At 47.3% G+C, this 21747-nt stretch overlaps 1 protein-coding gene across 1 annotated transcript; it reads left to right on the plus strand.

The window, feature by feature from the left end:
• Positions 1–10886: 10886 nt before the first annotated feature.
• Positions 10887–14329, plus strand: PRLHR (prolactin releasing hormone receptor; the record flags this gene model as incomplete). Its single annotated transcript, XM_064145599.1, is given in 4 exon segments — positions 10887–10919; positions 13127–13168; positions 13170–13275; positions 13278–14329. Coding segments are annotated over 4 exon segments (1233 nt in total), but the record flags the coding sequence as incomplete, so codon positions are not given.
• Between the last annotated feature and the right edge of the window lie 7418 nt (positions 14330–21747).

Consider the following 21747-nt stretch of genomic DNA (forward strand, 5'->3'; position numbering starts at 1 on the left):
AGAGCAACAGAAGGTGCTTTGTCCAAGTAGGAGATCAGCAGCCCTCAATTCCCTTGCCAGTTCTACCAGCAATACCTGTTCTCCAGGGGAAAATAACTTACCCAGCCTCAGCTTCACTGCCCCTGGAGTGCAAATGACAGTGATGTTTGCTTGGAGTCAGAGACATGTTCATTATGGTGTGTGACATGCTGAGAGCTTCTCTGCTTGTTACATTTGCAGTGATGAAGCTGACTTCTCTTTGGACAGGTCTTACTTTGTTCAGTAATTAATGCTCGTTGCAAGTCTTTCTGAGCACCTGAAGTACTACTAGGGCAAGAGGGATAAAATAATCAAGAAGTCCTATGTGACATATCTCAGCTTACTTCTTTGGAGTGTTTTCTTTTTGCTCTAATTAGGGCCTGGTTCATCATGATTCACTACTACAAGGAATGAAAGAGCTGAACCAATGTCTGTGTTTCTTGAGAAGAAGGAATTGTTTTGTTACAAAGATGAAGTGTAGAGAATTTTGCAATCATAGACTCCTTTAGGTTGGAAAAAACCTTCAGGCTTATCAAGTCCAGCTGTTAGGACAGCACTGCCAAGTCCACCATGTTTCTCAGCACCATGTGTACATGGTTTTGAGTATCTTCAAGGATGGTGACTTCATCACTTCCCTGGGCAGTCTGTTTTGATTCCTGACAACCTTTTTGATGAAGAAACTTTTCCTGATGTCCAGGGTAAACCTTCTCTGGTACAACTCAAGGCTGTTTCCTCTTGTCACATCACTTGTTACTTAAGAGAAGAGATCTACAAGAGAAGAAATCTACCCTCAGCTCACTACAACCTCCTTTCAGGTAGCATAATATGCATTGCTTGCAGAAAGCAATAAAACCCAAGGAGGTGCTGGAGCCACCAACCCTGGATGTGTTTGAGGGTCATCTGCATGTGGTGCTGAAGGATGTGGTTTAAGGTGAATCTTGTAGAGTAAGGTTAGACTTGGTGATCCCAAGTGGCTTTTCCAACCTGTTCACATGCGAAATGTGAACATCTGGCATGTGCCAGACCTCACAGATTTCATCCAAGCTCTCCTCATGTATTATACAATATCAGCAAGCTCTGCACTTGAGCCATCAGTTATATTGACATGGCAATGTTTTGCAACAACAGATTCCAAATTAAAATTCCAAGGTAAGTTGCTCAGATGCTTCAGTTAGTGAGCATGCAATCAACACTCTTTTATGAGTGGAGGTCACTTGTTTAATGACAAAGCAGGCACTGTGGTGGTGGTTGAATTTGCATTGGTCACCTAGAAGAAAGGGAAGAATCAGCTGTTTAGAGGAAAAAAGAGAAAAAGGGGCAAATTTCTCTGCCTCAAGTAGTATAACTCAGAGCAAAGCAGCCACAGAGGAGTAGTAATGGGAGCTGGGGTCGGAGTGGCTGGAGAGCAGCCAGACGGAGAGGGATCTGGGGGTGCTGATTGATACCTGCCTGAACATGAGCCAGCAGTGTGCCCAGGTGGCCAAGAGAGCCAGTGGCATCCTGGCCTGCATCAGGAATGGTGTGGTCAGCAGGAGCAGGGAGGTCATTCTGCCCCTGTACTCTGCACTGGTTAGACCACACTTTGAGTACTGTGTCCAGTTCTGGGCCCCCCAGTTTAGGAGGGACATTGAGATGCTTGAGCGTGTCCAGAGAAGGGCGACGAGGCTGGGGAGAGGCCTTGAGCACAGCCCTACGAGGAGAGGCTGAGGGAGCTGGGATTGGTTAGCCTGGAGAAGAGGAGGCTCAGGGGAGACCTCATTGCTGTCTACAACTACCTGAGGGGAGGTTGTGGCCAGGAGGAGGTTGCTCTCTTCTCTCAGGTGGCCAGCACCAGAACAAGAGGACACAGCCTCAGGCTGTGCCAGGGGAGATTTAGGCTGGAGGTGAGGAGAAAGTTCTTCCCTGAGAGAGTCATTGGACACTGGAATGGGCTGCCCGGGGAGGTGGTGGAGTCGCCGTCCCTGGAGCTGTTCAAGGCAGGATTGGACGTGGCACTTGGTGCCATGGTCTGGCCTTGAGCTCTGTGGTAAAGGGTTGGACTTGATGATCTGTGAGGTCTCTTCCAACAACCTTTTGCTGTTGTTCCAGGTGGTGGTCACATCCAGCCCTGAAGCCAGTGAACACAAGCTCCATGAGGAGTGGCTGAGGGAGCTGGGATTGTTTAGCTTGGAGAAGAGGATGCTCAGGTAAGACCTCATTGCTCTTTACCTGAAGGAAGGTTGTAGCCAGGTGGGGTTGGTTTCTTCTCCTAGGCAACCAGAGACAGAATGAGGAGAGACAATCTCAAGCTGTACCAGGGCAGGTTTAGGCTGGATATTAGGAAGAAGTTCTTCACATCAAGAGTGATTGGCATTGGAATGGGCTGCCTGGGGAGGTGGTGGAGTCCCCATCCCTGGAGGTGTTCAAGAGGAGGCTGAATGAGGCACTTGTTTAGTTGATTAGATAGTGTTGGATGATAGGTTGGACTCATGATCTTAGAGGTCATTTCCAACCTGATTAATTCTATGATTCTAACAGATATGTAGAGATAGTGCAAAGCAAACCAGATTTGTTTTCTAGAATAAAAATAACTGTGTTAAAAAAGGAGATTTTGTGGGGTGGGTAATTCTTGTAGCTATTGAGTGTTCAGGTCTTCTAACTGATGGGAGCTCAGTTAATGCATTCAGCTGAAAACAAGAGCATCCATTAAATTTGTGCTAAAGTGTGAGTTTTGCTGTTGCTCAAGTACTTGACAAAGCCCATACACATAAACAATTTTCCCATCACACCTGCACAAAATGAGCAAAGCACTTCTTAGTTTGCAATATTAGGGGAAAGGTCTTTGAAGACTAAACTAATAGCAATCAGGTAATGGGATAGTATCCATGGGGAATAATAGGACTGACTGATGTGAGATGAGGACCTCTACAGAAGGAGCTGGATTCCTGCTTATTAAGATTCATAAGAGTGGAAGAGTACCCAAAGGGTGGGCTGAAAGAGGTGAGCCACAAGGAGTCACAGTACAGGAAGTCTCATGGTCTTTGTGGCTTTAAACTTACTGTGTTTAGTTAGCTAAAAAGACAAGAAAAGGCTAACAAAGGTAAGGAAAAGCATTCTGAGGTGAGAATGGTGCAGAACAGGGCAGGGGAGAGCATGGGCAATGCTGAAATCTTTTGCAGAGTTCACATTGATTTTGACAACAAAAGGACATGAAGTCAGGATATTGTCATTTATAACCAGTGGTGTGCAGGGTGAAGCCATGACAGTGGCAGGGATCCTTCACCTTCTCTGTGAAGCTGGGGGAAAGCAGACAGGCAAATTCTGCTGTGGAAAAGAGATGGAAGCAAAGAAAAAGAATAAACTCAGATGTTCATAGAATCTTAGAATCAACCAGGTTGGAAGAGACTTCCAAGATCATCCAGTCCAACCTAGCACCCAGCCCTATCCAGTCAACTAGACCATGGCACTAAGTGCCTCAGCCAGTCTTTTCTTGAACACCTCCAGGGATGGTGACTCCACCACCTCCCTGGGCAGCCCATTCCAATGCCAATCACTCTCTCTGGCAGGAACTTCCTCCTAACATCCAGCCTGTATTTCCCCCAGCACAATTTGAGACTGTGTCCTCTTGTTCTGTCCCTGGGTGCCTGGCAGAAGAGACCAACCCCACCTGGCTACAGCCTCCCTTCTGGCAGCTGTAGACAGCAATGAGCTCTGCCCTGAGCCTCCTCTTCTGCAGGCTGCACACCCCCAGCTCCCTCAGCCTCTCCTCATATGGTTTGTATTCCAGGCCCCTCACCAGCTTCTTTGCCCTTCTCTGGACACCTTCCAGCACCTCAACATCTCTCTTGAATTGAGCAACCCAGAACTGGACACAGGACTCAAGGTGTGGCCTGACCAGTGCTGAGTACAGGGGAAGAATAACCTCCCTCATCCTACTGGCCCTCGTCAAAGTGGCTACAGTGCACACAGTATCACAGTATTATTAGGGTTGGAAGAGACCTCACAGATCATCAAGTCCAACCCTTTACCACAGAGCTTAAGGCTAGACCATGGCACAGTCCTCACAGTAAGTATAAATGTACACCTTTGGAGGGGGAGGTGACCATAAACCAGCCTGGCTGAGGCTATGCTGAAAAATGGTTGATTTCCTTTCTTAAATTATTACTTCCTTAGCCTAAATAGAATTGTGCTGAAAATGTACAGCAGGCTTCATTAGAATTATAAACCAGCCTGGCTGTGCATGTGCTTGAAAAATGCTTATTTTCCTTGGCTGAAATATTGCTTCCTTTGTCTAAATAGAGCTGTGCTGAAAACTTACAGAAGGTTTCATTAGGAGTTCTGTTAGGCTGTTTGGTTTTTTTCTTTCCTCCTCCTGATGATGCAGGTTATTAAAGTCCAATCTCTCTTCCCTCTCATTTATGTTTTATTTCCATATGTTTTTTTCATTCCCAAACGTGAGTTTTCATGAGAGAGCAGAGCAACACACTTCCAAATAGTGTTCTTATCTCCACATAATGCTTTTTAATGCAAACTATAATCAAACTAGATGACAGTCCTCCAGACGAATCTTTACTATTAAGAGCTTTCAAAGCTCTGGGGCAGATTGTTGTTAGTGAGGTAGTTAATTAAATTCAAGTTGTGGTTTATTACTTTATATAAACAACTAAGCACAGCTGTTGTTCCCCATGGGTTTTTACCTGTCTGTTTGACAAATATTAATTGAACTTGTTGCCCTGTGGAAGCAGCAAAGTTTCCTTTTGGCAGTGCAGTCACTACAGAACGTTAGGCAGCTGTTGCTCAGAGGGCTGGAACAGTTCTGCTGTTAGGACAGACTGAGAGAGTTGGGGCTGTTCAGTCTGGAGAAGAGGAGGCTCCCAGGTGACCTTCTTGTGGCCTTTCAGTATCTGAAGGAGGCCTACAAAAAAGCTGGGGAGGGACTTTTCAGGATATCAGGGAGTGCCAGGACTAAGGGGAATAGAGCAAAGCTGGAGATGGGTAGGTTCAGGCTGGATGTGAGCAGGAAGTTGTTCACCATGAGAGTGGTGAGAGCCTGGAATGGGTTGCCCAGGGAGGTGGTTGAGGCTCCACGCCTGGAGGTGTTTAAGGCCAGGCTGGATGAGACTTTGGCAAGCCTGATCTAGGGTAGGGTATCCCTGCCCATGGCAGGGAAGTTGGAAGTGGCTGATCCTTGTAGTCCCTTCCAACCCTGACTGATTCAATGATTCTATGAACTGCATGCAAGTCCCTGGGGGGTGCATATTAAGCCTGGCTCCTGGCTGGTTACATCTGCAGGGAACATTTCTAACGTTCATTTTCTCCCGGGCTCAGCAGACAATCTGCAGCTATTTCTGGAAGCTAATTCCCACAGTCTGCTGTAGCTTGGGGCACAAATACTTGGAGCACTCTACACACCTCCAGGGCTTGTGAGCAGAGGGGAAACACCAGGTTTTTTGGTGAAGAAAGAATTCATCTGATGGACATGCAAATCTTCCTCCACATTTTTTTACTCAATGCAAAATTTTCTCCATACTTTTTATTTTAATCTTTCCTTGTAAGAGAAAGTTTTCAAGCTGTAGATCAGAGACATTCAAGAATCATTCACAGGTTGTACTGGGGGAGGTCTAGGCTGGATGTTAGGAGGAAGTTCACAGTATTATTAGGATTGGAAGAGACCTCACAGATCATCAAGTCCATCAAGTTCTTGACAAAGAGAGTGATTGGCATTGGAATGGGCTGCCCAGGGAGGTGGTGGAGTCACTATCCCTGGAGGTGTTCAAGAGAAGTCTGGATGGGACACTTAGTGCCATGGTCTAGTTGATTGGGTGCTAGGTCACTTCTAACCCCTATGATCTGCACAGGCACTGGTGCAGAAATCTTCCCATTGAAGAACCACAATAAAACTAGAAACATGCCAGAACATAGTCTCAGTAGAGCCCACATGTCCTCTTGAGTATTATCAACAGCAGTACTGTTGAAACAGGTGATAGTGGAGTTATTTTCAAAGAGGAGTAGATGAAGTCTCTTCTATGAGGAGAGACTGAGGGAGTTGGGGCTGTTCAGTCTGGAGAGGAGAAGGCTCTGAAATGACCTTATTGTGGCCTTTCAGTATCTTAAGGGAGCCTACAAGAAAGCTGGGGAGGGAGGTTTTAGGATGTCAGGGAGTGATAAGTCTGGGGTGAATGGAGCAAAGCTAGAAATGGGTAGATTCAGACAGGATGTTAGGAAGAAATTCTTCAGCATGAGGGTGATGAGAGCCTGGAAGGGATTGCCCAGGGAGGTAATGGAAGCCTCATCCCTGGATGTGTTTAAGGCCAGGCTGGATGAGGCTCTGGCCAGCCTGATCTAGTGTGAAGTGTCCTTGCCCATAGCAGAGGGGTTGGAATTGGATGATCCTTGAAATCCCTTCCAACCCTGACTGATTCTATGATTCTGTGAAGTCCAAAGTCTGTATCTGTGTTGACAAAGAATGGAAAGGAACCTCCAGAAGCCTAAGCTCCATGCAAGGAATAATACCACACACACGTGGTGGGTGGATCAAGCTTTCTGTTAAAAGCAGCTCTTTTATTCCCCATGGAACATTGATCCAAACCCCAGTGCTTCCACGAGGCAATTTGTTGTCCTCCTGTTTAGAAGCATTTTACTTTCCATCCTAAATTTGCTCATGGTGAATTTGTTCTTTCATTAGTTCTGTTCCTTAACTTAAATACATCTTTACCTTCCCTGGAGTTTGCCATCCTCCCCAGTGGTTTTTAGAGAATACAGTGCAATTTGGCTCTGGTGAATAGACACTTACAGCAGGAAAAATTGTCCAGAGATTGTAATAAAGTAGAGGCAAATTCACCCTGAAATCTTCCACAAAGTAGTAGGTATTCTTTTTCTTGCACTTTGAAATTCACTGCATGCTCTGTTATATTGAGCTGCAATAGAATTCACTTCATCCTAAACCATAGTTTGTTATTAGGTGACCTAGATCCTGTCTTTTTCTTTCAGACAAGTTTTTATTCTGTAGTGCTACCAAACTGCCTTCTGTTCTCATGGAAGCCATCAAAGTTTCTCTGTGTAATTGTGCAGGTATTTTCCATGTTCTTCTGGTTCTGCATTGGTGGTTCCATCAAATTCAGTCAATGTATTCTTGCTTTTTGTACTAACAAAAAGGAAGGAGTCACCTAGGTTGGTCAGCCTTAAGCATGGTTCTTGAGGAGTGTGTATGGTTGCTGCCTTCTGGTTCAATTCCTTACTAAATTCCAGTGAGACACTGGCACAGGTTGCCCAGGGAGGTTGTGGCTGCTCCCTCCCTGGAGATGTTTAAGGCCAAGTTAGATTAGACCTTGAGCAACCTGTTCTAGTGGGAGGTGTCTCTGCCTATGTTGAGGGGTTGGAACTGGATGATCTTTGAGGTCCCTTCCAACCTAAACCATGAGGGTGGTGAGACCCCAAAAGGGGTTGTCCAGGGAGGTGGTGGAGGCTTCATCCCTGGAGGTGTTTAAGGCCAGGCTGGATGAGGCTCTGGACAGCCTGATCTAGCATGAGGTGTCCCTGCCCATGGCAGGGGAGTTGGAACTAGATGATCCTTGTGGTCCCTTCCAACCCTGGCTGATTCTATGATTCTACATTATGACTTACATGCAAGCCTCCTCTTCACTGAAGTTGTTTAGCTCTTCTTCAGCTTGAGTGAACTATTTTCTGCTGAAACCTGAGTTTAGCAAAGTTTAACACCTTAAATTTGAGCAAAGCAGCAGCAGTATCCCCAGAGCCCCAGGCTAGCCAGATAAATCCCTTAGTTGTAAACATACTTTCTAGAGTTTACAGACACTGATGTCTCAGTTAACAGCAGAGGCAGACAGGATGACTAAACAGGAGAAGCAGGGACAGGCTGCCCTGTCTTGAAATTGTTGTGCAATCCATAGCTTTGTTCTCTGGCTGGTGAAAAGACTTTGCTAAGTGAACCTCCAGCTCCATCTCACTCGAAATAGACAAAGTGTCTATTTTTACTGTAGGTTTGTTAAGAATGACCTGATCTGCTCTGCAGAGATCATTCCTGGAAGGCTTTCTAAAGGAGTTCAGTGATGCAAGAGAAGTTGTGATTTACAGGGTCAAAAAAAAACAACCCACAGACAGAGGAAATAAACAAGAACATAGAAAACTTAACTTGTGAAACTGTGGGATTTTAATGGCAGAAAAGAATTTTGTTGTTCTGCAAAGCCTGAATAACAGAAGAGAGGTCCTGCTGGCTGAGAAGTACTGCAGAGGTTTTCAAGTGTAGCTGGGAGGATCAGGTCTTATTGCTGGATCATGTTGCTTTAGTTAGAAGCCAAGGATGGTTAGAGATGCCTGTAAGGAACAGCTTTAGTGAGTCATAGAATCAACCAGGTTGGAAGAGACCTCCAAGATCATCCAGGCCAACCTAGCACCCAGCCCTATCCAGTCAACCAGACCATGGCACCAAGTGCCTCAGCGAGGCTTTTCTTGAACACCACCACCACCTCCCTGGGCAGCCCATTCCAATGCCAATCACTCTCTCTGCCAACAACTTCCTCCTAACATCCAGCCTATACTTCCCCTGGCACAACTTGAGACTGTGTCCCCTTGTTCTGTTGCTGGTTGTCTGGGAGAAGAGACCAACCCCACCTGGCTACAACCTCCCATCAGGTAGTTGTAGACAGCAATGAGGTCCCCCCTGAGCCTCCTCTTATCCAGGCTAAACAACCCCAGCTCCCTCAGCCTCTCCTCATAGGGTTTGTGTTCCAAGTCTTTCACCAGCTAGCAGCTCAGTGTTTGTTCTCCAAGTGGCTGTGCAGAGTTGGGCAGGTTAGAATAAGAGATCACAAAAACTCAAGCTGTGAAATGTTTCTGTGAAGTGCTGCTCTGGCTCTAGATATAACATTCTCCACTGACTCAAGGAAGAGCAGAGTCTCAGTTAGGCACTAATCAGCATTCCTACTTGTGATGCTTCTATGCACATGGAATGTCAAAACAGTTCTGGTATGACAGAATTGCAAATTCTGTGACCTTTTCGCTTTTAATGAGGAAAATTTTGTGTGTGAAATAGACTCAGACTCAGTTCAGGGAGGATTTTGCCACCTAGCATAGGAAATTTGAAGTAAGATTAGCATTTTCAGTTTTAAAAGTAGGAAAGGGGATTTCTTTGGGGTAAAATGCTGAAATAGGTTTTTCTAGTCAAGCCTCTGTTAATTATTGTCTTTTCAGGTCTTGGCTTCGCTTGAGCTGAAGAAATTTTCTGCCTGAAGCCAAAACAAACAGAAAATCACTAACAGAATTAGGATGGGAGCCTTCAAACAGCAGGTGGACTGGCTACTGGTTTCAGAAGTGAAGAAAATACATTTAAAGGTAAGAGAAAATTCAGCAACATTGTTTGATACAGCTTGAAATAAAAGAACTTCTAAGCCTGGAGAAGAGGAGGCTCAGGGGGGACCTCACTGCTGTCTACGACTACCTGAAGAGAGGTTGTAGCCAGGTGGGGTTGGTCTCTTCTGCCACACAACCAGTAAAGGAAGAAGGGGACACAGTCTCAAGCTGTGCCAGGGCAGGTCTAGGCTGGATATTAGGAGGAAGTTCTTCCCAGAGAGAGTGATTGGCATTGGAATGGGCTGCCCAGGGAGTTGGTGAAGTTGCCATCCCTGGAGGTGTTCAAGCAAAGGCTGGATGAGGCACTTAGTGCCATGGTCTAGTTGATTGGATAGGGCAGGATGGACTAGCTGATCTTGGAGGTCTCTTCCAACCTGGCTGGTTCTGTGACTGCTTACAGGTTTGTGAGACTTGAGCATTAAGGTGACCTTCAGTGTGACTTCAGATGAGGGTTTGGTTTAGTTTTGTTCTCACATAGCAAAGTATGATCCTTTTCCTCACAGGAATGTAATAGGAGGCTTTACTGGATCTGCTGTGCAGCTCTGGGGAACTTAACAGATAAAGCTCTTAGTTAAAAATGTGATTTTCAGTGATTGTGTTCCAGTTATTATGGTGAGGCTTTTGTTAGAGAATAACCCTTACAGTTCCAGTAGGATGTGGACATTATCAGGGCCATGTAATTGCTCTCTGTCTTTTGGTTTATGCTAGACACTACATCCAGAGCCTACTGAAATCTTACTTTGGCAGACCATCCTTGCCCCCCATATCAAGTGGCTTTTGGGAATTATTGATGCAGCATGCTGCAAATAATAGTGCAGTTGCACCAAAGGGGTGAAAGCAATAGAAATTCCCTTTTTCCTTGCTTCTTTTCAACCCTTATCCTCAGGTCCTTCTCCCATTCTGGATGTGGATATGTAGAGAAAAACAGTACAGTCTTCCTCTGGGTCCCATCTAGCTCAGATAGGTGAAGCTGGACTCTGAAGTGGGATATATGATCCTATTTTTTTTGTATGGGTCATGGGCAGGTTACTACGCCTATGAGGTGAAGGATAGCACTCCTGAGCAGTGTGGCTACCTGCTTGCTCTCCCCCTCAGGCTGAAATTATGCCATATTCCAGTCCACAGCATCACCTAACTTATAAATGCAGCCCTCACCAGTTTTGAAATGCCCATTCATCACAAGGAGTTGGGGGGGGAGAATGGCTCTGGTCTGAACAAGATTAGCTTCATTTTAAATTGCATCAAATCTAAAGAAGGATATGGCTCTGCCCATGGCCTTGTAGGAAATAATGGGTTAATATTTCCTTAGTCTAAGAGATTAAGACATAAACTGTCCATTGAAATTGTGTCTAAATCCCCTCAGTGCCTGGCAAAACCTGGTGATGTTTTCTGCACCGAAGTACACAGAAGCTGCTAGGCTGTTTCATTTATTTTTCAGTTTCCCTGGCTGGAATAAATGGATACAATGGAGGCTCTCTTTATTTTTTCACCAGCTGAGGTACTGGCCTCAGAAGTGATTGAAATGGAGGAGAGTTAAGGGAGAGTTAGAGCAATAGGCAAGAGCTAGATGAGGATGCCTGCTTATATGTACAGTCTGTAAGCACTTATCCTGATTGTTTTTTGCTTTCTAAGGGCTGAGACAAGTAAAGGCTTATTCACAGACTGCTTAGCACTGCTTTCTGGTATAGAAAAGGGTAACAAACCTGCTGCAGGGAATGAAGACTGACCCCCAGATATCATTTGGCAGCTGCAATATAAGAAACAGTTTGCTGTAGTCCACCACAGGTAACTCCTTTGCAGCCGATGCTAATATTTCCTTTGAGATCATAGAATCAGTCAGGGTTATAAGGGACCGTAAGGATCATCTAGTTCCAACCCCCTTGCCGAGGGCAGGGATACCTCACACTACTCCATCAGGCTGACCAGAGCCTCATCCAGTCTGGCCTTAAACACCTCCAGGGATGAGGCTTCCATCGCCTCCCTGAGCAACCCTTTTCAGGGTCTCACCACCCTTATAGTGATAGAATAGAATAGAATCAACCAGGTGGAAGAGACCTCCAAGATCATCCAGGCCAACCTAGCACCCAGCCCTAGCCAGTCAACTTAACAATGGCACTAAGTGCCTCATCCAGGCTTTTCTTGAACACCTCCAAGGATGGCGACTCCACCACCTCCCTGGGCAGCCCATTCCAATGGGAACTCTCTCTGGGAAGAACTTCCTCCTAACATCCAGCCTAGACCTCCCCTGGCACAACTTGAGACTGTGTCCCCTTGTTCTATTGCTGGTTGCCTGGGAGAAGAGGCCACATCCCACCTGTCTACAACCTGTGTGCCCAGGTGGCCAAGAGAGCCAGTGGCATCCTGGCCTGCATCAGGAATGGTGTGGTCAGCAGGAGCAGGGAGGTCATTCTGCCCCTGTACTCTGCACTGGTTAGACCACACCTTGAGTGCTGTGTTCAGTTCTGGGCCCCCCAGTTTAGGAGGGACATTGAGATGCTTGAGCGTGTCCAGAGAAGGGCGACGAGGCTGGGGAGAGGCCTTGAGCACAGCCCTACGAGGAGAGGCTGAGGGAGCTGGGATTGGTTAGCCTGGAGAAGAGGAGGCTCAGGGGTGACCTTATTGCTGTCTACAACTACCTGAGGGGTGGTTGTGGCCAGGGGGAGGTTGCTCTCTTCTCTCAGGTGGCCAGCACCAGAACGAGAGGACACAGCCTCAGGCTGCGCCAGGGGAGATTTAGGCTGGAGGTGAGGAGAAAGTTCTTCCCTGAGAGAGTCATTGGACACTGGAATGGGCTGCCCGGGGAGGTGGTGGAGTCACCGTCCCTGGAGCTGTTCAAGGCAGGACTGGACGTGGCACTTGGTGCCATGGTCTGGCCTTGAGCTCTGTGGTAAAGGGTTGGACTTGATGATCTGTGAGGTCTCTTCCAACCCTGATGATACTGTGATACTGTGCATTTAGTTTTAGAGATGTGGAAGCAAACAAACAAACGAAAAGACACCACTCAGAGTGGGGGACAAAGAGTGTACCACCGTCGGAAAGCAAACGTGAATGAAATCAGCTCCCTTGTGCCAGATGCTAAGCGCATCTCTTCAGCCCGACTGCTTTCGCCAGGTGCGTCGCTGAGTCCCTCTAGTGGCGACAACATTGCTTCGGCTGCAGCCTGCGATTGAAGTCCTCTTTGGCAGCCACGTTAGAGCAGCGAATTTCACAGGTAGCTTTCCCGACCGCTCCTGAGAGCTGTGGCAAAGTGGATGCCGTCTTAGACCCCAGCGCAGGCTTAGCGTTAACGGATGCGACATGGTTTTTAGCTGCCAGGGGCAATGAGAGAAGCGCTGGAAGGAGAAGGGAAATTTGGAAAGGATATTCAAGAAGTAATTGCTGTCGGTAAGAACCACGTACGGAACGACGTAATACCCAGGGTGGCCAATAGGGATAAAAGCTGACAGACAGATCTGTCCTGACCTAGTAGTGAAGACTGTTTAAAAACACTGAGCTGCACTTAGCTGCTGAATGCGCATCGTCCTCTTCCTCACTCACTCATTCTCTCTGACACACACACACAGACGCTCCTGGATTTGCAGAAGACAGACATCTAGGGCACCTCCTGGCATCCACGGGGAAATCACACGGGATTAAGAAAGCACAGCAGTAAGTACTCGCAGCATTAAATGTTTAGGAGGGGGCATGCTGTCAGACCCGAGATTTGGCAGTAAATATAGCAGGACTTTAATCATGGAAAGTGGCTGTGTTTGTTTTTTCTTAGGCACTGCTGAAAGCTGCCTCTCCAGGGTTACAACTTCACCTTTTGCTTTCACGGATGCTTGTTTACCGTCCATGTGGTAACCTCTGGCCGGGCAGCAATCCACTCCTTATCAGCACCGATTGAGTGCGGGAGCGGCAACGACTTCACTCAGCCGACAAAAGGAGGGCAATGATGAATTCAGACAATTTCACCTCCCAGAGCTTCCTCTCTGCCATTCACAGCAATGCCAGCAGTTTGTTCTCAGGGCTCCAGTTTGTTCAGTCCTTCAAGCCACTGATCATCCCCTGCTACTCGCTGGTGGTGTTCGTGGGCGTCATCGGGAACTACCTTCTCATTTATGTGATCTGCAAGACAAAGAAGATGCACAATGTCACCAACTTTCTGGTAGGCAACCTGGCGTTCTCAGACATGCTCATGTGTGCCACCTGCGTGCCCCTGACGCTGGCGTACGCCTTTGAGCCCAGAGGATGGGTGTATGGGCGGTTCATGTGCTACTTTGTTTTCCTGATGCAGCCCGTCACTGTGTTTGTCTCTGTCTTCACCCTGACTGTCATAGCCGTGGACAGGTACTGTGCCATGGTGCACCCCTTCCGCCGCAGGCTGACGATCCCTATCTGTGCTTACATCCTGGCTGCTATTTGGCTGCTGAGCTGTACTTTGGCTGCCCCAGCTTTGGTCCATACTTACCACGCGGAGTTCCCGGAGCTGGACTTCTCCATCTGCGAGGAGTTTTGGTTCCACATGAAAAGGGATCGCTTAGCTTACGCCTACAGCACTCTCATCATCACCTACATACTGCCTTTGGCAGTCATCTCCTTGTCCTACCTGAGAATCTCAGTCAAGCTGAAAAACCGTGTGGTCCCAGGCAACGTCACCCAGGGCCAAGCCGAGTGGGATCGAGCAAGGAGGAGGAAGACTTTTCGCTTGCTGGTTCTAGTGGTGGTAGCTTTTGGAGTTTGTTGGCTCCCTCTGCACATCTTCAACATGATAAAGGACATAGACATCAGCTTGATTGACAAGCAGTACTTCAACTTCATCCAGCTGCTCTGCCACTGGTTTGCAATGATGTCTGCTTGCACCAATGCCTTTCTCTATGCCTGGCTTCATGACAGCTTCAGGGGGGAGCTGAAGAAAATGTTTGCCTGGAGAAAGAAGAAAATTGGACCCGCTACAAACTGCATTATGGCCAGTGTGGTGCTGTAAAGGAGGGCTGGTGGGAATGCACTTCCTCCATATGCTAACATTCTAAGTCTTTTCCACTTCTGATTGATCTTAATTCCTGACATTTGGCCTCAGGGCTCAGATCTAACAACACAAGTCTCATGTGTAGCCTCTCCAGTATCTCTGCTCCTACAGGAGGAGAGGAAGATATCATGTCCCAGAAAGGTCTTTACTTTGATAAGATGCTAGCACAGTGAGGTACCCTTATGTAAGCCACAGGGATTCATCCTGTCTGTTTGGGATATTGTTGGCAGCACAAAGCTGGGATTTGGGCCAGAGGAGAAAAAAACAAAAAGAGATGAATAATATCTCAATGAGGAAGGAATGAGTGAAAATTAAATCTGAAGATCTACCTAGAGGGCAGTCCTCAGCACCAAATCTGACAATATTCCTGTGATCCTCCTGGGTTACAGCCCTGCTGAAAATAGCCTGAGGCTCTCTGAAATGCCCTCCCTGAGGAGCAGTCTCAGCTGTGGGCAGCAAATCGAGTTGGTAGGAGCTGCTCTGAGCATTTCTTTGCCAGCTGAGCTATGCTGGCAGCAGCAGCGTGCAGGGATTTCCTCACACCAGAGGGCGTGAGTTATGTAAGGAACGGTTATCCCCTCCCTCCAACTGCACAGGACAGTTGGCTCCCTTGCTTGTCTGTGTCCCTTGGTGAGATGTTCTGTGTCTACCTTTCATGGTTTCCTCCCTTACTGCCATGTTCTCCTTGCTGCTGGTAGAGTGGCTGGAAGAGCTGTCTTAGCAGCAGGACTGCTCAGCTGCCCACCATGCCCAGCTGCACTGGGCAGGAAGCTTTCTGCCTTTTGACCCCAAACCTCCTGTGTCTTGTGAACCTGCAGCACAGCACGTAGCAAGGTGAGATGCAGCGTTCCCAGAGGGGAAGTAAAACTGGAGTGATGTTATTTCTGTTAGGTACAACTGCCCCACAGAGTGGCTGGCAGCCTGCTGGCAAAGCCACCTGGTGAATTTGGTGCTGCAAACCTAATGTGTGGTGGAAATACACCCACAGAGGAGGACACCACCACTTTCCTGATACTTGAGTTATGCTCCTGCTGTTGTCTCTTATAACTCATGTTTGCTGCCCCTGCTGCCAGGTGGCTGTGTTCTCAGTCAGAGAAATGGACATGGTTCTAGCCTTGTCCATGCTGAGATGTTTTCCACTGAGATTGATTCTGACATGTGGCAATGCTGCCATCAAAACCGATCTCCAGAAACAGCCAGAGGCTTTAATACCGTCTTCAGGAGTACTTTTGGAGGTGTCTGTTAAGAGAGAGCAGATGGAGGGGGCTGTTGACATGGAGTGGGGTACAAGCTTTGTGTGAGCACTCAAGGAAAGAGCTGTCATGCAGAATGGAGTGGCAACCACTCTCTTGTAAAGGAGTCTTTTGAGAAGAAACAATTTCCTCTGACATTCACCTTTCAATAAGCTGAGGGAGTCAGGAGCTATAATCAGCCTAACGTTTTCTAGTGTCTTTCTTTCTCTGTCTGAACTGGCAATATCTGAGATAATAGATAAGTATATGGGACAACTTCTGCAAGCAGACATTGCTTCTGAAGAGATTCCTTCCAGCCTGCTCAGATGGAAATGGTGACAGCACGAGGAACTGCCTGATAGTCTGGAGACTGATCTGTTGGAAGGCAGCAAAGGAGAAAAGGCCCTGGGGGTCCTAGTGGATGGGAGGTTGACCATCAGCCACCAATGTGCTCTTGTGGCCAGGAGGACCAATGCCATTCTGGGGTGCATTAGAAGGGTTGTGGCTAGTAAGTTAAGAGAGGTTCTTCTGCTCCTCTACTCTGCCCTGGTGAGGCCACATCTGGAGTACTGTGTCTAGTTTTGGGCTCCCCAGTTCAAGAAAGACATAGAACTGCTTGAGAGAGTCCAGGGCAGAGCCACAAAGATGATTAAGGGAATGGGACATCTCTGTTATGGGGAGAGTCTGAGGGAGGTGGAGCTGTGCTGCTTGGAGAAGAGGAGACTGAGAGGTGACCTCATACATGTTTATAAATATGCAATGAGTGAGTGCCAGGAAGCTGGCTCCAGACTCTGATGGGTGATGCCCAGTACCAGGAAAAGGAGCACTGGGTGGAAGCTGAGGCATAGGAACTTTCATTTAAACATGAGGAGAAATGTTTTTCCCTGTGAGTGTGACAGAACACTGGAACAGGCTTCCCTCTCTGGAGATACAAAACTCTGCCTGGATGCCTTCCTGTGTGATCTGCTCTGGGTGATCCTGCTCTGGCAAGGGAGTTGGATTGGATGAGCTTTGGAGGTCCTTTCCAGCCCCTGAAATTCTGTGATTCTGTGATACTGAGCTGAAAGCAGCCAGCAAAGCAGCACTTTCCAGCTTTGACCATGGTCAGCAGGGACATCTGTCCAGCTGCAACTGGCCAGAAATGTATGTCTGGGCAGTGAGGCAAAGCAAACAGACAAGAGGGGAGAGAGTTTGCTTAGTTTGTAAGCGTGCTCCTACTGTACAAGCGTGAATATTGTTTTGCTCCTCAGCATTCAGCAAGCTTAACCTGGTTAAAAAAATCCCCCCCAGATGCACATGCACAGGCTGGGAAAAGCACTGGATAAAACATTTGAAATCCCTCTTTACAAAGCTCCCTAGAATTTCGGGCTGCTCTGCTGCCAGTAGCGAGGAGCTGATCGCAGAGGCACTACAAGGAGGAGGTGCTTTTGAGGTGAGCATTGCCTGTGTTCACTTAGTGCCTGTTTCTGCCTTGCTTATGGTGATCCAAAGACCTGAACGACCTATTAAAGTTTGCTTTGCTTTTGCTGAATTTCAGGAAATAAATTTCCCCTCCCTCCCCTTCAGGCTCAGTACAGCATGAGGAGGGAGCTGATAAGGTGTAAAAACTACTTCCAAACAAACCCACCTAATGTAATAAGCTTCTCAGCTTTCGTTTCAGGGCTCTTCTGAAGAGAGCAGTGTTGGGGAGGGGAAATTAATTGATGGGAGATGGTATTTTCCAAGATGAATATTGTCAATTAATTTTGATACTCAGAACTCTCACCACCCCCAATCACTAATTTGAATAGTATTTTGGTTCTTACATGGTGATGGAAACATTCTGTGGATAATATCTACAACTAATAGCACTTGGAAAATAGAGAAACATCAATTGAACTGGAAGAGAAGGTTCCCACAGTCAAATTCTGCTTGCCCAGTAGCTGGGCTCAAGCTCTTTCTGCTCTGTGGCAGAAGGCAGTAGAGAGTTACAAAGAGGCATTTAAGCATTTACTCACAGATTGTTATTGCCCACTCATGGGGCTTAGCCACAGTCCAGACAGTGCCCAAATGCTGTCAGGGAATCTGTCTTGCTGGATGTTGAGGCTTGAATCTTCCTGGCTTCTGGGGGAAGATGCAGCCAATCTCTGACCTTGTCCTCCTGGCTTATTCTGGATGATCTGTGTGTATGTCCAGGGATTCTAGGCAGGACCTTCAGGTGCAGAGGCAGATGTGGTGCAGTCGCAGCACGATGTCACACTGGCTAATTGCATGCAGGCATCCAGGGTCTGCTCCTGGTAATTGGTGGCAGTGGAGTTTAGCAGGCAAGCAATAAAGCAGTGTGCAATAGCAGCAGGGATGGACACAGCAGAGAGAGCATGGCACAGAGCAGGGAAGCAAAGCAGGGAAGCAAAAGTACATTGTTCACCTGCCTATCTCCTTTTATCAACGTGGGCCAAGATTAATTGCCCTTTGGACACAGAGTAGCCAATCAGGATGGCAGTTAGCCAAACCTCACCGTGTTAGGCAAAGCCATAGGCTCACTTCTCCCTAATTTGGGCAAAGCACAGGCCTTGCACTAGGCAGGCACAAGCTAAGTGTGTGTACCTGGCACCACAAGACCCTGGGCAGGTCAGACTCAGTGGCTCCAGGTCCTTTTGTGTCCGGTTCCCACGCCTGCCTCTCTGGTGGAGCAGAACATGCCTAGGCAAGGCAGGACATGTGTCAGCCTATCCTGGGTCCATCAGGCCCACCACAACAAGCAGAGAGCAGGACACTGAGACAGCTCTCAGACAACACTGCATAAAGAAGCATTAAATAACAACAAACTGCTGATTTGGGGGGGATTTTTCTTCTATGGATTTATGTTACTTCGAGCTGTCAATTTGTAAGTTTGTGAAGGTTAATTAGTATTGAGGTGGTCCCACAATGTTCACAACCTCACTAAATGCAAGCAGTGCTGTGATCCAGTGATCCAAAGCCCAGTGGAGTAACTGGGAGGACTCTTAACTACAGTGGGTCTAGGCTAATTTCTTTCTTACACATCATGGTGGTTTGGTGCTTGGTTTTTTTCAGTCCTCATTTGGTAGCACTGCAGTTTGTCTCATTAATGTTCTCCTGAATGTCAGTGACTGCAGATTTCTGCTGCAGAGAGCTGCATGAAGCAAGCAAGAGCTTGGATTTGTCTCTCTGTTTCTATCTGTTTATTTATTTATCTGTTTCTTTTATTTTCCAGTTTCCTTGAGACAGAAATGAGCTGCTCAGTGCATATATTGTTCCCACAGTGACAGATGCCCTGGGAACATCTTGCTACTTGGCAGCTCCTGGAGCTGCAGCTAGGGTAGTGCTGAGGTCTGTCAACTCAAGGAGGTCCTTAGGAGTGTCCTGCACAGCAAGCACTGTTGTTGAAGTGTTGGTTTAACCTGTGCATGGCTTGAATTTATCAGGACTTGCATTTCTAGCCCTTCTCAGGACTAGGCTTTGCAGATGCACACTGGGTTTCCTAGCCTTGAGCTCCCAAAGCTCCATCCACACTGAAATGATCTGTGTTTCCCAGCCTTGGGCTCCCAAAGCTACTTCTACACTGAAATGATCTGTGTTTCCCAGCCTTGGGCTCCCAAAACTACTTCTACACTGAAATGATCTGTGTTTCCCAGTCTTGGGCTCCCAAAGCTACTTCTACACTGAAATGATCTGTGTTTCCCAGCCTTGGGCTCCCAAAACTACTTCTACACTGAAATGATCTGTGTTTCCCAGCCTTGGGCTCCCAAAACTACTTCTACACTGAAATGATCTGTGTTTCCCAGCCTTGGGCTCCCAAAACTACTTCTACACTGAAATGATCTGTGTTTCCCAGCCTTGGGCTCCCAAAACTACTTCTACACTGAAATGATCTGTGTTTCCTAGCCATGGGCTCCCAAAGCTCCTTCCACACTGAAATGATCTGTGTTTCCCAGCCATGGGCTCCCAAAGCTCCTTCCACACTGAAATGATCTGTGTTTCCCAGCCTTGGGCTCCCAAAGCTCCTTCCACACCAAAGTGATCTGTGTTTCCCAGCTCTTAAAGCTCCTTCTCTCTCTTCAGCAGTCCCCTTGGCCCACCTCAGCAAGGCCATTTTTTCCAGGCTTTCCCTGCATGTCACACAGACGTGTCCAGCCTCTGGATCCTGGAGGAACTGGGGTCTTGCAGGCTAGCAGGAACTGAGGCACAGCCACATCCACTCAGCTCCACCCCTGCATCAAGTCCCAAGCATCTCTCTGCTCAGTGTAATTACTGTTTTCTCTGATATCCAGAGTAATAAACAATAACAGGATACAGAGGCATGTTGGTGCTCCTCTCTAATCCAGTTATGCAAATAATTGTATTAAAAGCCATCTTGTGAAATGCATTTGCTAATCTCTACCCTTCCCTGAGGAGATGCTGTGGGTTCTCTGTCAGACCAGAGCTCATTGCTGCAGTCTTTTTATGGTGGGTTAATCTTTAATTACAATTTAGGGAACTATTTTTGTGCTTTGATTTCATAAAGTAGCCTGGTTCAAAACTTGAAGAACCTATCAGCTTTCCCTGCAAGAGTTGTAGTTGTTGCTTCTTGCATACAGCCAAATCCAAGGACTCACAGGGGTGGGTCAGGGCAGCTTGATCCTCAGGGATGGTGCAGGATGTGTGTCTGAGCTGGAACTCAGGTGTTCTGCATCTTGCAGCAGCATATTTGAGTTGTTTGTGATGGCTCCTTGGACTGTTGCTGAAGGACAGTCTCTGGTAAACACTCCTCTGAAGTCTGTGTGATGCTCTGGGGTGGTGTTTTCAGGTAGGTAATCAAATACATTATCCTGCAAGCTCTTCTCACTTGCTCCCTGTCATAGGACAAGGAGCAATGGATGGAAGCTGCAGCACAGGAGGTGCCAGCTCAACACAAGGGGGAACTTCTTGACTGGAGGGGTCACAGAGCACTGGAACAGGATCCCCAAAAAGGTTGTGGAGTCTCCTTCTCTGGAGCCTTTCAAGGCCTGTCTGGATGTGTTCCTGTGTGACCTGAGCTAGATTGTATGGTCCTGCTGTGTCATGGGGGTTGGACTGCATGATCTCTTTGGGTCCCTTCCAACTCCTGACATGCTGTGATCCTGTGGTTATCAGAGCATGGTGAGTCTTGGGCTTTGCAAATGGAGGGCCCATTTTGGACCACACTTAAATCACCTGGAAGAGTCCAGCCTCTACAGCTCAGAAGGCTCTGCACAGGCTAAATGTGCAGATTAATGTAGCTATAGAAGGAGTTTATGGGCTGAGGCTGGGGAGAGCGAGATGCCTTCACTTAACATGCAAAGCACACATTTAGACAGCAAAAATCACAGCCTCACAATCTGCAGCTGTTCTGTATGACTGTTGGAAGGACCCAGAGAGCAACATTCTAACACAATCACCCCATGTCCAGTGTCTATAGATGCCCCAAATGCTTGATCTGACACCAACTAGTCCCTCTGATCAAACACAGTATTAAAAGGCAATGTACTTCTGGAACACATAAAGCAGCAAATCAAAAAACACCCAAACAGGTTAGAGAGTGAGCAGAGGTCACTAAATGTGTAATCAAACAGCCAAAGTAACAAAAACCTCATCAAATCTCAGTTAGGGTCAGCTAGAGTTGATCTCTCTCTCTCCCGCCTTGGAAACAGCAGCTCAGAGCAGCCCTAACTTCTTTGTGCAATGCTCTGCTTTAAATGAATTCTCCTTCTATTTGGATGCAGAAAAGGGTGAGAGATGTCTTGGTGTGATATTAGTGGAGTGACACTTTATCTAGGATGGGCAAAAGCAGATCTTACCCTAAGAGCATTCCTCACAGAGGCACAGTGAGTGCTCCCCAGCTGGCAGAGTGGGAGAAGTTGGTGTTCTTCATAGCAGCTGGGCTACAGCTCTGACTGAGCAAGTCTTGCTTGTTGAGGTGTCACAGTGAGAATGAGATGTCTAAGATTCTACAGGGTACAGATAAAAGTTGAAAATGATACACCTGCAGCTGGGGAAAAAGCCAAATCAGACAGAACTGCATGATGCATCCATCAATCTGCCCAGCAGACAAGAAGAGGGTGGAGAGAGCAACAGCATAGAATGGATTAGGTTGGAAGGGACCTCAAAGCTCATGCAGTTCCAAACCCCTGCCATAGGCTGGGCCAC

This window comes from Pogoniulus pusillus, chromosome 6 (genome assembly GCF_015220805.1).
Source record: "Pogoniulus pusillus isolate bPogPus1 chromosome 6, bPogPus1.pri, whole genome shotgun sequence".
Lineage (NCBI taxonomy): Eukaryota > Metazoa > Chordata > Aves > Piciformes > Lybiidae > Pogoniulus > Pogoniulus pusillus.